Below are 17,296 nucleotides of genomic sequence, written 5' to 3'. Positions count from 1 at the left end.
TCTTGTTATAATTTTCATTTAGTTTATTTAATATAGAATACAACAGAAGGAATGGAAACACAAAGGGTGTGGAGGGCAACCCAAAACTCCATTGTGATGACGAATAGACCCAGAAACTATGGTGGAGAGATCCAACTTTTGGAATTCCCACAAGATATAAGAAACCACTGGGTGTTCAACCCGCCAAACTCTACCTATACCATATGTTATGCTTTTGGATGGACTTACTTTGTAGAGACTATTTTTCTAGTGCTCGCTGGTGGATTTAAAATGTTAAGATACAACTGTTATATGCCTATGTTGATGTCTTTTTTTTCTTTTTCTTTCTTCTTCTTTGATCTGGAACTGTGCGTGCAGATTGGTACAGGAGGGGTAGCTCATCCATGCAGTTTGATGATGGTATGTGTGGGAAGCTAGGAACTGAAGTTCAGATTCCACTTTTCTGCTTTCCTGGTGATGTACATTCAAGCAAATTTTTGTTCCCATACAGAACATTATCCCTGCAGCATTTTCACACAGTTTCAGCAGCTATTCCTACTTAATAAAAGCATAGAGCCAAATAAAAGTAGGATTATGTATATATAAAAGATTAATGGAGATGCACTGCATGAGACTAACAAACTAATATTCCTACCCATGCAAAAGGAGACAAAAAAAGTTAAAAGGTTATACAGACAAAACATTAAAAAAAATTACTTGCTTTTTGGTAGTGTCTTCTAAATTAATTTTCCTCTTAAGCTACTGGCACATTAATTGGAATTATTTTCTGACAGTCTGACCTCTGAATATCCAAGCTGGAATGAGGAGAGTAATATAGGGACAGTCTGGTGTGGTCTATTGCAGACCATGGGAAAAAACATGCCAATAAAGAGTGTGGGGGTGGTATATGTATCCCTTTGTAGATGTTTATTAGTATGTAATTGATATGTTTGTATTGGTATTGAATTAAAAATCCTTTTTAAAGTTCACTGATCACTTTGTTTACCCCCCTACGACTAACCTTAAAATCTAAACTGAGCACGCAATGGGCCAGTCAATACCAACTATTTTACAATCCATTGCTGTAAAGTGCAGTATCTAAAACCTGGGGAATGTTACCTATTGGTCCTAGAAATTGTGTTGTTAAGTAATGCCCTCAATACAGACCACAATGCAGTGGCGGCAGCTCTCAATAGGTTGTTGATAGAATGTAAAATATGTCATTTTTGGAATGTGTACAATATCATTTTAATTTTTTTTTTTAATTTGAAGGGTGGTTTCAAAACTGTTGTATAGAAAAAAATTAAAAATTAAAAAAATTAGACATTTAAACAATAATAAAAACAACAATCCAGCATACACAGTCTACAGCTACAGTAAATAATATGGTATAAGAATTATTTAAAATAAAATAAAAGGGAATATTTTTTCAAATATACAATATACACACTTTGATGTGTTGGCTATAAATATGCACAGATCGGGAAGGAAAGATCAATAAGGAATACCAAGAGGTACTTGGTAGATCTCGGTCAAAGGGGAAGATAATTTGGTTTTGCAGTAATCTGTGATAGGAATTATTTATAATAAATTAGTACTTTAAAAAAGAATATTTATAAAATATGTAAACACTTTGATGTTTTAGCCATAAATATGCACAGTACAGTAGGGAAAGATCAGTAAGGAATACCAAGAGGTACTTGGTAGATCTCAGTAGAGGAGGAAGATAATTTGGTTTTACAATAATCTGTACTGCTTTAGTCTATATTTCTATGAGAGAATAAATCCATACATGTCACTTTAGCTCACTCTTAGGAGCACTATAATGTTGTCATGTGCAGGTTGCAATGCCGAATGTAACCTTCAATATAAAATACCATAGTCTGCATATTTTAGCTGTTATATGCATGACCCTTATAAAAGCAAAAAAGTACACTTAGGTGTGCACATCATCCTAAGAAATAAAAATATTTGATGGTCTATTCTTTTTGGCCATTTTATTTAGTATTGCATAGCTTTATCTGTTTTAAATCTAAGGAAAGTTTTAAAAATACGCCTTCATGTATTTCATGACTGAAACCATCTAATATGCTGCTCTGTCTTGTATGTTATGTGGTTATTAAGGGCTAAATGCACCCAAATTTGATCTCTCAATTTTCACTCAACGCTGAGGGGCATAAAAAAGACATCAGCCGCTACAGCTGTCAGGGACAGCATCTAGAATTTTTGTAGCACTAAATAACCTGGCTCCAACCCCAACCTACCCTTTGTTATCCCACCTAGCCTAAGTCCAAGCTGCGAGTTGCCCACTTGTTGCTGTGGCCAGTTCAGTGGTGGCTTACTACTTTGTTTGGCTTGAAGCTTGGTGGGATCATAGTGGTATTACTGATGGTTTAAATCAGGGGTTTCAACAGGAAAATCTGGTGTATGAGCAGCTGACTTATGCTTAAAGCTGAACTCCGGGCAAAAGGACTTGCAGTAGGGCAATGTCCACACTTCAAGGGTCATTTCCTCATTTTTCTCTAGAATAGTGTTGAAAGGAGATATACTTACCTGATCCTCAAATCCTCCATGCACAAGACCGGTCTCTGCAGCTGTTGCACCCCTGAGTTGTAGCAGTTTTGAGTCCTGATATCATCAAGATCATAGGCCTGCTCTTGGCATAAGGATACCAGGAACAGTCCACCCCTAGATCATGGGGGAGTGCTGTTTGCTGGTGGTGCATAGGGAGTGGTGAGTATAAGGCTTTCTCCTCTCCCGTGGACAAAACTAAAACAACATTTTTTTAAAAACGTTTTCCTGGAGTTGGGCTTTAAGACCACCAGTTCCCACCCAAGATCGAGAGATCAGTTTTGGATGGATTTCACCTTTAAGTATTCATTTTAATTATGTTTGCTTTATACGCATTTTCCATTTCTAATGATGTCCATGAGCTACTGGCTGTTCTTAATTAGTCTACAAATATTTTTTTTTACAGAAATGATTTGATATATATTAAAAAAAATGGCCCCTTCATATTTTAAGAAATATGGCATGACAAACTGTTTTCTGCATGTTCTGAAAAATCCAGTTTCTTTTGTCCTGCATCCCTTGTGATTACTGGATATACTTTAGTTTAACAACCTGTTTCCCTTAAAAATCTAAATTTTGTTACGCAATATTTATTTGATTACTTTTTTCCTTCAAGTACCTTCCTATTTTTGTTTTTCCTTCCTTTATTTTGCCTTTGTTTTTTCTTTTTTTTTTAGGTTTCAGAGAATATATGTTGAACACAATAAGCCTTCCCGGACACCCCAAACCTCTTAACCAAGGCATTTATGTTCACGACGTCGGTGTTTACTTCACCAAAGGACGCCACGTCTTTTAAGCCTCTAATGTTCCCTGTTATGTTGTCAAGTTTAGGCTGTTCTCTCAAAATGTGAAGGGAGGCACAGAAAACTTTTGGATCACGGTTTCACAAGACAGCACTAGTCCTCTGTTGTAAACTTGTGCTACAACAGAAAAAAAATATATTTCTGTCTAAAGATAATGTTGCTTTAACTCCAGTAGCCTCTGCTTTCAAAAAATTATCCAAACATGCCACAGCAACAGCAACCGGAGCAGCAACTTATAACAAAAAAATAAAAATCGGAGACAGACTCCAAAGGAGCCATCTTTAAAATAAACACTAGTCGTTCTTGTTTAAAAAAAAAAAGAAAAAAAAAGAAAAAAAAATCTTAGTCGTGTTTTTCCTGTTTGGAATCTGTGTTTGAGTTCTCTTTGTGATCCTGTGACTTCAAATCACCTTATTAATGATGTCATCACCCTTTGGCAACCTAAAGAGATCTCATAAAGCAGGGCCTTTTTAAGTCATGGAAGTCACTAACAAAGTGAAGACTGGTAAGAAAAGGGCATCTTTAGAGATGAGACGTGAAATATTACTTTTTTAACAGGAGAAATTGTAATTATTTTTCAATGAAATGTTTTACAAATCTTTTTGTGTGTCAGAATTTTTATTACTTGTATTATATTATCTGGTAAGGGCAAGGTGTGGTTGGGCTGTGAATGTGAGGTACACCTAACTAAACACCCCCCTTCTAAAAAAAAAAAAAGAGTTCTCCCTTGGACAACACTTACTAAATTCCTTTTTACTAGATCACAGTAATTAGTTGGCTTTAGCCTAGTTGTTCCACACTGTTCACTTTGTTATTATCACAACATTAGCTTTGATGTTTGTCATAGGGATAAGGGCTCCCTATTGGTTAATGAATTGTGCATTCCTAACAAGAACATCTGGAAAAGAACTGGGCAAAGTCTGAATGTTTTGGGGGTTATTTAATAATACAGTGAGACATAGAACATAGTAACCAAATCAGCAGAGCATAGCCAAATCAGTGTTATGCTTAAAGTAAGCAAACTGATCTAAATTCTGATGGCTATGGCTTTTTGCCAGGGCTTTTTTTCTCAGAGAATTGGTGCATGCACTCCCCCTGTCTGAGTCACTTCCTACTTCACCCCCTACCCACCTCTGAGCACTGTACCTTGGTTCCTCCCCCTACCCAACCTTGAGCATTGTCCCTTTGTTCCACAACCCACCCACCTCTGAGCACTGGGCCTTGGTTCCACCCCTTACCCAACCTTGAGCATTGTCCCTTTGTTCCACAACCCACCCACCTCCGAGCACTGTTCCTTGGTTCCACCCCCTACCCAACCTTAAGCATTGTCCCTTTGTTCCACAACCCACCCACCTCCAAGCACTGTCCCTTGGTTCCTCCCTCTACCCACCTCCCAGTACCAGTACAGCTCATTTTAGAGAAGACAGAGCCAAGTTTCTTTTGTGGTTCTAAGTAATTTTTATAAAATTTGTTAATGATAACAAGAAATGCAGTAAAATTGATCCCTTCCAGCCAGGAACAATAGACCCCCACCTCCACCCCCAGTAACAATAAATTCAACCTGCAGCAACAGATCTCCCAGCCACCAGCACAAATAGACTCTCCAGAAGCTAGGAACAATAGACACCTTCCTCAACAGTAGCTCCCTTCTAGCAACAATTTACCCCCTAGCAACAATAGATCTTCCACCAGCAGCAGCGGACCTCCCCAGCAACATGAACCACCATGCAAACATAAACCCCCTCCAGTGACGATAGATACCTATCACCCAGCATAAATAGACCTTCCAGCACACCCAGCACCCCTTGCTATTACATACATTCAATGCTGGAGGTGCCCAACTTTTCTGCTAAAAAAAGCCCTGAGTGAGTTCTATTTTACTCAGTCCAAGCAGTGACTAGTAGAAGCATGCCAACTGGTGCCCTGCGTTCCTGCTGGAAAAAGCCCTGAGTGAGTTCTATTTTACTCAGTCCAAGCAGTGACTAGTAGAAGCATGCCAACTGAGATTTAATCTTATGAAAGTGGGAAGCCTTTCACTTGTTTGGCCTCCATTCTTGCTGTCCGAAATTACACGGTTTATAAAATAACACTGCAATACATAAAAATGAGTTATACTCATCTTCAGCTGATCGTATTTTTGTTGTCATAGTTTGAAAGACATTGTATAAATGGTAGCTTTAAATGAATGGTTGACATTGGTTCTAGTACATTTGTGTACAATTGCACTCTGCTATTGCACTGTGCACAGTGTACAGAACACCTTAGGATAGGGTCACATTTGTGAGAACATGCGCAAGATTGCATGGTTTTCCACAATGCAAAAAAACATGCAACCCTTTTGCAGATGTGTGGCAATGGCATTAATTCTTAATGGCACCACTACATCCATGGAAACAAAGTACAATGCATTTTTGGTGTGGTGCAATTTTTCAAAAGGGCCATGCACAACTTTAGTGCATTTTTCATGTGTAGGGCACTCTATGGAAATGAAAATGTTGACCTAAATGTGTCACGTGGAACTGGGGAAAAATGAGTGCATGCTCAGTCACACCTGCATAGGTGTGGATGGAGCCTTAAAGAGTAACTTCACTTTCATGGAAAATAAATGTAGAAAATGAAAAAATAATATAGCATAGACAATTGCTACACAAGCCATATTGTAATTTAAAAGAGAAGTTCAGGAATTAAAAAAAAAAGAATCTATGCTCACCTAGGTAGATACAGGATGCATCTGTTCCCTTCCAGCATTCACTAAAGTTCTGGGCTGTGGAGGGGGTGGGACCAGCTGGCTCAGTCACTTAGCAGCTCTCTGAAAGGCTGAGCCAGCTGCCGATCCAGTCATCTGGGTGGATCCTGACATTAAAGTTGGGATCTACCCGGAGTCTGGACCGGCTCTGTGATGTCAGCTGAGAACAGGTCACAGGAGTACAGAACTAAGTGCAGTCCTGTGATCCTCAGCAAAAGTAGGGCCAAAAGAGTTTTGGCCCTACCTCTCCTTTATTGTTATTAATGATTAACTTTGCATTTCAATCTGCTGCACTGTAATATTCTGTAAATTTCAAAGCAATATGGCCACTTGAAGGTGTTCTACACACCCTTGGTGTACAGAATGCCCCCAGAAATGACATTTCATGCTTGTGTGACTGGCTCAATAATTTTCCTAGAAATCTAAGACACAAGTCAGATTTTGGTTAGCCTCTGCAATAGAAATTACATTTTTGTAAGAAACTCCCTAAGAGTTAATTGCTTTCAAAGGGTGCAGAGCCTGCAGCTTTTCTCATTAGCACACAGAAAGTGCATCAGTTGATTAATAATGAACCAAACCCCCCACTCAGAATGAGTATGCTATCAATCTGGTGAATCAAACAGCTATTTCTTTACAGCAACAAAAGGCAGGACTTTGATAAGACCTTTGCAAAGATTTCTGCAATGTACATAGGTCACCCAGAGGTTTTTTTTTTTGTTTTTTTTTCTCAACACAAGTGGAGTTACTCTTTAAAGGGATCCTGTTCAGGGACAATAAGCAAAATCCTGAAACTGACCACTAACTACATTATTGCATCATCTCTGAATTCAGCGCTTTATTATTATACAGTATTTATAAAGCGCCAATGGTTCGCTCAGCGCTGTACATTACAATGGGAGACAGAACATGTGACAGAACAATTCCAATACAATGCAAAACATGAGGGGATCGAGGGCCCTGCTCTTTCGAGCTTACAATCTAGGAGGGAGGGGATGGTGGTACAGGAGGAGATAACTGTGGGGGATGGAGTGGTAGGAAGAGTGGAGGAGGTTGGCAGGTTAGCTGGGGGTGGGGTAGGCTTCCCTGAAGAGATGGGTTTTCAGGGTGCGCCTAAAGCAGAGGAGAGTAGGTGATAATCTGATGGGTTGGGGCAGGGAGTTCCAGAGGATGGGTGACACCCTGGAGAAGTCCTGGTGGCAGGCATGGGAGGAGGAGACCAGGGAACTAGAGAGAAGGAGGTCTTGTGAGGAGCGGAGAGTGCGTGCTGGGCGGTACTTGGATATTAGGTCAGTGATGTAGTACGGGGCAGTATGGTGGACAGCTTTGTATGTCAGTGTTAGGATTTTGAATTTGATCCGTGGTGCAATCAGAAGCCAGTGGAGGGATTGGCAGAGGGGGGTGGTGGAGATGGAGCGGTTGGAAAGGTGAATGAGTCTGGCAGCCGTATTCAGGATCGACTGAAGCGGGGATAGCCAGCGGCGAGGCAGGCCAGTGAGGAGGGAGTTGCAGTAGTCGAGTCGTGATATGATGAGGGAGTGGATGAGCTGTCTGAGTCATTGACCTGGACCTGGTTTGCAAATTAGAAAAGTCAGACAATAGGCAGAAATCTTTATTATCTTACCTGCTCCGATTCAGTGACTCAAAGTATTGAAGGAAAAGAACCAGCAAAAGAGCTTGGAAGATAGCATTGTTGGATGGATCGGGCAGCAATAGCATGCTTCGTACTTCTCCCAGAGCAAGTTCCCTTTAATCAAGTTAGCGCTCAGTTTATAGATCATGGCAGGGAAACTGCAGAGATGCTCTAAAACCTTTGGCTATACATTTTTACAAACATGTTGGATAGGGCAATGCGAAGACAAGACCATTATACCTTAGTATACCTTAGTACAAATCATTGCTTTGGTATCTGCTTTTAGTTTACTGAAGATCACTGGAATAGGATTTCTGATTAAAGCTACTACACTTTGGAACTTTTTTTTCTTTTTTTTTATTAAAGCCTAGGTTTGCTTCAGACACATCATTTTAAAAAAGTTCTGTTGCATTCTAATATTACTCACAATACATAATGGTATTGTTATTGCACTTATACAGTAAGGAGCCTTTCACACTGATCCATTTTGATGTGTTTTTGGGGTTTAAAAAGTGGAAGAAAAAAGTCTGAAATTTGTATCCTTTTAAATCCTATGGAACTCTTCACACCAGTGGTGCGTTTTTAAGTCCTGCATTCGTCATTTTTGGTGCATGCTTAACCTCTTCCTCCAAAAGGATGTACCCAAACGTCCTCTAATTAAGACGGTTATACCGTGATGATGCCTGCAGCTACTGGCATCATCCCGGTATTGCTGTTTTTGGCCAGTGATTCCCTTTAATGTAAAAGACAACCTAGTAGCTAATTAGCCACTGGATTGTTTTTACAGGAGGCATGAGAGGTTTTCTAACCTTCCCTCTGCCCTCCAGTGCCTCTTCGGCCTCTCTCATGCAATTGGGGAGCACGGAACTGAAGCCGTCAGTTCCACCAGTTTACCATAAAGCTGAACATGGACTGGATCATCCCCGACTGAGTCAATGGTAGTAGAAACCGGACGTGACAAGTATTTTGTCACTTCCGGTTTCAGTCTGCTGTTTACCGGCCAATGTCAGCTGGTACAAGTATCAGATCAGACGATCTTGGTCTGATTTGACGCTGTTAAGTGTAGAGGAGGCATCTTGGGTCTAATAGACCCCAGATGTCTCATTAAAGAGGGCCTGTCACTGCTGGTTGTTGTCACAAGGGATTTTTACATTCCATGTAATAACAATTCATGTGATGAAAAAAGGTAAAGAGAGTGTAAAAATAAAAAAAAAATTATAAAATAAATTATAATTAAAGCAGATTTAAAAGACCCCCATCATCCTGTGTTTGTGCGCAAAGGCAAACTCACACGTAGGTCCTGCATGCATACCTAAATGGCGATCGCACCTCACATGTGAGATATCATGGCGAACGTCAGAGCAGTAGAAATATTTCTAGCACCAGGTCTTCTTTATAACTCTAAACTGGTAACCTGTAAAGGTTTTTAAAGCGGCGCCTATAGAGATTTTTAGGTACTGTAGTTTGGCACCATTCCACGGGTGTACACAATTTTAAAGCGTGGCATGTCAGGTATCTATTTACTCGACGTAACATCATCTTTTTATATTTTACCAAAAAGGGCATTAAACTGTGATTGTGTGCATTAAAATTAATTCAAATATATTCTTTCCCCCAAAAAATGCGTTTTAAAAAAATGCTGCGCAAATACTTTGTGACATAAAATATTGCAACACTCACTATTTTATTCTCTAGGGCCTCTGTTTAAAAATATATATGTATAATGTTTTGGAGTTCTAAGTCATTTTCTAGCAAAAAATTATGATTTTTTTTTCATGTAGAAGAGAACTGTCAGAATAGGCATTGGAAACAAGTGATTAACCTCCCTGGCGGTATTCCCGAGTGTAGCTCGGGGTAACATTTCAGTACCAAAAGCGGTAACCCCGAGCTACACTCGGGAATACCATGCGGCACTGCTCCGGCATGTGTTCTTCACTTACCTTACCCTGCGCTCCCACGATGTGTCCCCTGCAGCGTCCCCGGCCATCTCCTCCGGCCGATGCCGGCATCCGGCTTCTGTGTCCTGTCCCTGTGACGTCGGGACGTACGGGCGCCGCCGCCGCCGGCGGCGGGAAATTTAAAAATTTTAAAAAATGTCATTTTTTTTTTTTTTCATTTTACACAGTAAAACATTGCTGTTTCAACCCATTTCACATACATATTGTCCCTAGTGCTTTGTCCTGCGCCCTGCCTGCATTTTGTCTGTTCTTTCTGCCTGGAAACTGAGAAATGTCCATGGCGTCCAAAAAGTGTCCCTTTAGGTCAAAAGCGGGTTTAGATCAGCTAGAGAACAGCGATAGTAAATCAGAACCACTTGCAGAATTGAGTGATAATGATTCGTGGGGAAATTCATCATCAGACACTGAAAACGATTCTGCGACTTTGCTCAGTGATGTGCAAACTTGGCGCTATATTTCAAATTTCAGTGTTTTTGGTTTGATTATATTATTTAATTAAATTTGTTATTATTATATTATTATTTTTTATGATTATTTATTAAATTATAATTTATGATTTTGTGTTTCAAGTTTTATCACATCTGGAATGTTTACTAGACTCTTGCTCGGACAGATTTCAGTGAGTTATTCCTAAAATTACAGGCCTACAATAAAAAAAATACATATTTCCATGCAAAAAAATGGTACCGCTTTCAGCACCAAAAATCTGAAATAATCATACCGCCAGGGAGGTTAAAAAGCACATCAAAAACACACCTCGGTTTAATTTTTGTGCGTTTTTTTTAGTCAGTTTCAGAAGTGCATGCTGGGAGTCAGGCAACCAGTAAATACAACTAAAATGCATTAAAAAATGCATATACATTTTTTCAACAGAGCAGTGTGAAAAGGCCCCAATTTAGAACTTCTGTCCTGGTAGACATTTGTATTTTGATACACACATATTATTGGGCATATTATTAAAGCAGTGAATCTTATAGTCACCAAGCATTTACCCTAGGTGAATCCTCCTGGTGCATGTATACGAAATGACATTAATTGATTCACCCCTGTTGAATATCACCCAGTTGGTCAATTTGTTTTATTCTATCTGCTGTTCATAATCGGAAAAGGCTGCAATGTTATTGCTTACTATCACTGCAGATTATCCTTATGGTTAACAAGGCCTTATCGAATAACCTTGATTGCTTCACTATGTGCAAATGTTATGCCCTTTTGCATCTCCCGGTGAATTCAAGAGTAATCTATATCTCTTTTAATTCATGTATTATGTAACTTGCTCTTTGTTTCATCTGCAGCACTTAACAACACTGGAATTCATTGCTGTTGAGTTACTAAAAGAGTAAAAGTGTAAAGGATTTTATTTAGTAAAAGCATTAGTCGCTTAAAGCCCAACCCCGGGAGACTTGAAAATTATCCCTTGCAGTGGGACTACACCTGCAAGGGTTACTTGCTCATCTAATCTATGGGTAGGTAAAAGTGATATTACTTAAGCCAGGCATAGATGGTTTGAATCTTGGCCGGTTCAGCAGGGACTGGCCGAGATTTGAACCTCATATGGGCAGGCTGAATGTACCCAGGGCGATCTATTGATCAACTTGGGTACCATCAGCATGTCGGATCTTTACATGCGATTATTGCCTCCAGCTATGTTCTCCTGTCAGGGATGGCTCCCCACCCCCCGGGAAAACTTACTAGCTCAACAGGAGGGATTCCCCCATAAATACTGACTATGTTGATGGGGAAACTGAGTGATTTTATTTCCTGCAACCATGGGCTACAGGAAAGGAAATCACATTATTTATGGTACACCTTATTCAGTCATTTATTCCTCCAGTAGATGGGGCTCTCCCGCTTTCCGGCAGTGGACTGTCCCTTGGAGTTATCACATCAGGGTTATGAACCCTGAACTGGTCTTGATGATGTCAGAACCTTAGACCACTGGAAGAGAAGACGCTGCAGGGACTGGTCAACTATCAGAGAGGTGCTTAGAATCAGGCAAGTGAGTCTACATTTAACAAGTTCAGTAGACCTAAATGAGCAAGTGATCATTTTCAGTTTCCCAGAATTGAGCTCTTAATTATCCCGGGAGAAATCACCTTAAAAAAAAAAAATCCATGTACATTCAAAATCATCATAGCACTACAGTCTTATTCAGTAAGTAAATTTGTTTGCTAAGTAAGCCTTCTTGGCTTCTTTAGTAAATCAGTCCCATTATGTTAAACTGTGTCGTACCGAACATACGGAACAGTGCCATCCTACTTTTTGATAATAGCAGAATTTGGCTGCAGTGGGTTGATCATTAGGTAATATTGGATAAGATGGTATGATACATATCTGACAACTGAATCTTCTGGTCATGTTTACATTGAACCATTTTTCATCCATATTAATGTATCAAAAGCATACCACAATACAGATAATGCAAGCCAATGACTGACCAATGAAGAACAGAAAATTATTGATCAAGAAGGGATGAAGTATTGATAGAAATCGGGGGAGTTGCTACAACAACCACAAATAGTCTGTTCATTTTTTTCAGTTTGCAAGGGAAGAGCTGCTGACTGTCATCCAATCACATGCAAGAAAATTATATATATATATATATATATATATATATATATATATATATATATATATATATATATATCATATTCTTTGTGTTATTTTTTCTCTTGTACGCGATTGGATATTTTTTGCAATGTGAATTTTCACCAAGTTTACTAGGCTAAGGGTAAATTCCCATGCAAAGTGAAAATTCCCTTGCAACAGCCTATTTAGTAAATCACCCCCCTGGTGTGAATGGTGCCTAAAGGATTTATAGAGCTTTTTCTGTTTTCAGGTAAACAGTCTCTGAAGACAGGAACATCTTCCTGCTGCAGTTATCCGAAATATGAGAACATTGCAATGTTTTGTAATTAGCATTCTCAGTGCCTGCCAGCCAAAGTGATGAATTCTGATGGCTGCACTTGTTATAAGGATGTCGGGGGTTGCTATGTTCCTGTTTTCAGAGGCATTCTAACTCCAAATATCTAGATCAGTCTTTCTCAACCAGGGTTCCTTCAGAGGTTGCTAGGAGATCCTTGAACAAAGAGCAATTCCTGCATCTCAGATAAGTAACCACTGACACCAATGACTTTTTTTAGCTGTATATGGGATTCTTTCCACTGACCTCCATTGTAAGAAGAATTCTTCCCACTGACCATCATCCTATTGTACTGTGAGTTGTAGATATAATAAATTTTACCAGGGGTTCTCTGAGACCAGAAAGTTATTTTAAGGGTTCCTCCATGTTAAAAGGGTTGAGAAAGGCTGGTCTAGACTGATGGTTTAGCTTGATAATATTATTAAGTATAAAAACATTTCATGCACATATACCACAGTGCCTGATGACATGTCTGTTTGTATATTGTAAGCATAGGAATATTTTTGCATAAGTATCTCAGTGTGATTACATTTTTCTGTATCCAATAGCCCAATGCTTTAGTAATCATGACAAAAATTGATACTTAAAGTGGAAAGCAAGTCAAAACCTAACAACGCTTAAATCTATTCCAACCTCCATTATAAGCGTATTTCATCTATCCTGTTAAGGAAATATGTCTATACTTACCTGTTCTGAAGTTGCCCTGGTCTGGTCACATGATTTCTCAAACAGCCGCTTCAGTGAAGAGGAAGATTGCTGACAACGGCTGCAGAGCCTATGCAGCAAAATCATCCACAGGCCAACTATGGGACATCCATTGTCAGCCGTCCCTCCTCTACAGTGGGATGCAGTCATAAGACCGTACTAGAGTGACTTCAGAATAGGTAAGACATCTTTCCCTTTACAGGTCAGAGAGAATAGGCCTAGACAGGGGGTGGAAGCAGGTATAGGTAGAATTAGGTTTTGACTTTCCTTCTACTTTAAAGCCCCACATCAGCCAAACCCTTGTCTTTTGGCAAGTTCTTCTCTGTCCTACGGGTCCCCAGTACCACCATGGGTTTGGGAACCAGCTGTGATTTCCTAAGCACCAGCAATTGCCTGGTGCATTGAGACTGGTGCTGCAGCCTCCTGGGACTTGCGACCTGTTCTAGGAGATAGGCGGGGAGGGGGGCAGGACAAGCAATGTTATTCATTTGCCTAGGTGGGGATTAGGGAAGTAGGATCCGGTAAGAAACAAAAAAGGTACCTGCGCCCCGTACACAACAAAAAAGAAATGTTACATTTAAGGGGATGGAGAGGCGCATGAGTGGTGCTTTCACCTTTGAGTGCAGATCCACTTTAAACAAAAAAAGTTTGTCTGGTGTTGGGCTTTAAGCATTCTTTTTTAGTGAACCAGCTTGGTAGACACTTTTTATTATGAATAGAAGTTGTGGTATAAGATTACTGTGGGTGAAAACTTGAATTGCAGCTTGCCTGTTCACCAATAATGATGTTCTATGAAGGGGAGCTGCAGGCATTGAGCGCTCTGTTGATTCCTACAGAAGTCTCCATAGACCTCTATTTGAACTTTGAAGTGGAACGGTTCCTTAAATATTTTACAAACTGGGTTTAAAATGCACATCTGAACAGCCTTCTAAGATTCATATAGTATATCACATGTAATGGTAAACGTAGTCATAAATTTATTTAAAAATGTATTAAATATGTCTTTTTGACATTGCTCAATTTTCCTATTGATTATATTATTGTCTACACATGTATAGTAAGAAATTTAAAGAGTACTTTCAATTAATTATATTTACAAGAAAAGGGGATATACGTATCTATTATTCTGTCACCAAATTGATCATTTTAAAGCAAATGTTCAAATATAAAATGTTATCATCGCAACTATATTTGCATATGAGGTAAAATGCACAATTTAGCCATGTTTATCAAAAATAGAACTTTTGGACAAATTAGCGATTATTATTGAAACAATTTTTATTCTTAAAATATTGAGAATCTTCAGGGAAAAGTAACTTAACTTCTTTTGTCATGTTAACAGGCCCGTTGCTCAATTCACAAAGCTAAACCACCACAAGAAGGCACCTTCTTTTCCAAAAAGTGACAGTTTTTTTCAGTCCAATGAGATTTGAATATTACAGTCACATGGCTGAAAAGAAGGATCTTTATCTTTGTGTAAAGCTTTGTAAATAGAGCCTCGTGCGTGGAAAAAAAAGACTCATATCAGCATTATTACCTCGCATTAAGCCTAATGAGAAATGTGATTTAATATAATAAATACTGTGCCAAAATAAAGGAGGTCATTACACAATATGGTGTATATAAATATATTTAGTATATACAGTTTCTTAATAAACATTTTATTTTCTATCAAAGAATCTGTGTCATTTAACTGTGCATAATACATACATATATAATTGTAACTGTTACCCTAAATATCTTAGAAAACCACACTTTATTTTTTTTCCCCTATAAATTGCATTTGTTAACATGAACCGAATATTTTGCTGAACTGCACTTTGCAGCTATATAACTATATATATATATATATATATATATATATATATATTTTGAGAAAGATGGACAGAGCTCCATCTAAACGTGGATAGTAAAATATTGTTGCTTTGCTTTATTTCTGCTGCAAGACCAGCGGCTGTAAATATATATATATAGTATATTCTGTAACAAAATGGACTGGGATCACAATGTAATAATCATAAATTCCTTAATCTAATAGTAATGTCACATAACACAATGAACTGAAACTGTAGGTGCGACATTTCTGGGCATCCCTGTCCTTCCATTTGAACTTGAGGAAGTGTGGGGATGCTGAAAACTGTTGTCCTATAGTTGCAGTTAATTTTCTTACGTTAGTCTTGAATAAAAAACCTTTGATTATTGCATCTTGTTCCCAGTTCTTTTTTTCAATTGATTATATATATATATATATATATATATATATATATATATATATAGTATATATTGTACATATCCAGTATTAGACTTATTTACACAATATTTAATTGTACATTATTACGAGCATTTTGGTACTGCATGCTTTTACTTTGGATACGTTTGATTTTTTGCATCCCACTCCCAGTCCCTATATATACTTTATATATATATATATATTTATTTGGAGCAAGATGAGAGCAAGCTGTGTATATACAATATATTGCCAAAAATAGTGGGACGCCTATCTTTACTTTTACCGCACATGAACATGACATCCCTGTCTTAGTCTATAGGGTTCAATATTGAGTTGGCCCACCCTTTGCAGATATAACAGCTTCAACTCTTCTGGGAAGGCCGTCCACAAGGTTTAGGAGTGTGTATTTGGGAATGTCTGACCATTCTTCCAGAAGCGCATTTGTGAGGTCAGGCACTAATGTCGGACGGGAAGGCCTGGCTTGCAGTCTCCGCTCTAATTCATCCCAAAGGTGCTCTGTTGGGTTGAAGTCAGGACTCTGTGCAGGTCAGTCAAGTTCCTGTACCCCAAACTCGCTCATCCATGTCTTTATGGATCTTGTTTTGTACTCTGGTGCGCAGTCATGTTGGAACACGAAGGGGTCATCCCCAAACCGTTCCCACAAAGTTGGGAGCCATGGAAGTGGTTTTTAGCCATGGAGGTGATTGGAACACCTGAATCCAATGATTTATGGGGGTGTCCCAAAACTTTTGGCAATATAGTATGTGTGTGTGTATATATATATATATATATATATATTTTTTTTTTTTTTTTTTTTTAATCAAAGCTTGTTGTTCCTCATGAGTACAAACTAGTTATTATTAATATATTAATGATATATTAATATATTATCCTTCTGTTGAGAACTACTGAATTCACTTTACAGAAAGAAAATATATTTTTGAGTGCTTTACTATTAACTGAATATGTTACAGATCTTTTTACTTAACCTTACTGGCATACCCAGATTCTTGCAAAGCAGTGCTGCTGAACAGACATTTTAATAAGACCAATAATGTTCCCTTTGCTTATAAATCATAAAATTTGGAGCTTTGTATATGAAGGGGATCAGCCTGAGCAAGGCATAGTTTATCACAAGAAAAAAAATACTCTTTTGAGCAGAACTCCATTCGCACATCTCTTTTGATATATATATAAATTCCCTTGTCTGTAGTCTGCTGTAGAACCCTGCAGTTAGGTAAGATTTCACCCAAGCCTGAGCCTGCAGCATATGCATATCACAGAACAGCAGGGGAGCCATGCTCTGGTCAACTGTGATTCAGAGAATACTCACCTCTGCACATTCTCCTGACACTTCTTCCCATAGAAGTCTGAAATTAAATTGTGGGCATCAGATGGTTGCTGAGGCTTGTCCAGACTGAGAACAATTTGATAACTTTAAAAATACAAAGGAAAAACACTGTTAGATAGGTATAGCATGGTAAGATTGGAAATACAGAGGAAAAAAACCATCTAATGTAGTTGGTTAAAATTATACTTTATCTCTTTTCTATTTAGCAATTTTGATAGCCAGTTAAAAAAATTACAGAGTAGTAAACCAAAAAAGAAAAAAATGGGGTCCCCTGCAGTTTTATGCCATTATGTGCTAGTATGCCCACATACTAGCACATTGGGGTGGATTTACTAGAACTGAAGAGTGTAACATTTTGTGGAGCTGTGCTTGGTGGCCAATTAGCTTTCAACTTCAGCTT

At 38.6% G+C, this 17,296-nt stretch overlaps 1 protein-coding gene across 4 annotated transcripts in view; it reads left to right on the top strand.

Annotated features, from left to right (window-relative positions):
- The window catches only part of NTRK3 (neurotrophic receptor tyrosine kinase 3), a 979,065-nt gene that overhangs the window by 740,381 nt on the left and 221,388 nt on the right, over nt 1–17,296 (top strand). The window contains exons 14-15 of one of the 4 annotated variants that reach the window (XM_089687662.1): nt 358–399; nt 3,228–3,952. The exons of 2 other annotated variants lie outside the window; for them this stretch is intronic. In XM_089687662.1, coding sequence (XP_089543788.1) covers nt 358–399; nt 3,228–3,346 — 161 coding nt within the window. In that variant the 3' untranslated portion in view covers nt 3,347–3,952. Of the gene's footprint in view, nt 1–357; nt 400–3,227; nt 3,953–17,296 lie in introns of those variants that run through there. One more of the 4 variants, XM_089687663.1, reaches the window with a different exon arrangement.

The sequence above is a fragment of the Staurois parvus genome, unplaced genomic scaffold (genome assembly GCF_062004578.1).
Source record: "Staurois parvus isolate SC_StPar_1 unplaced genomic scaffold, SC_StPar_1.0 ptg000432l, whole genome shotgun sequence".
NCBI classification, from domain to species: domain Eukaryota; kingdom Metazoa; phylum Chordata; class Amphibia; order Anura; family Ranidae; genus Staurois; species Staurois parvus.
The sequence above is the reverse complement of the archived record's forward strand: the minus strand, read 5'-3'. Positions and strand labels throughout refer to the sequence as shown.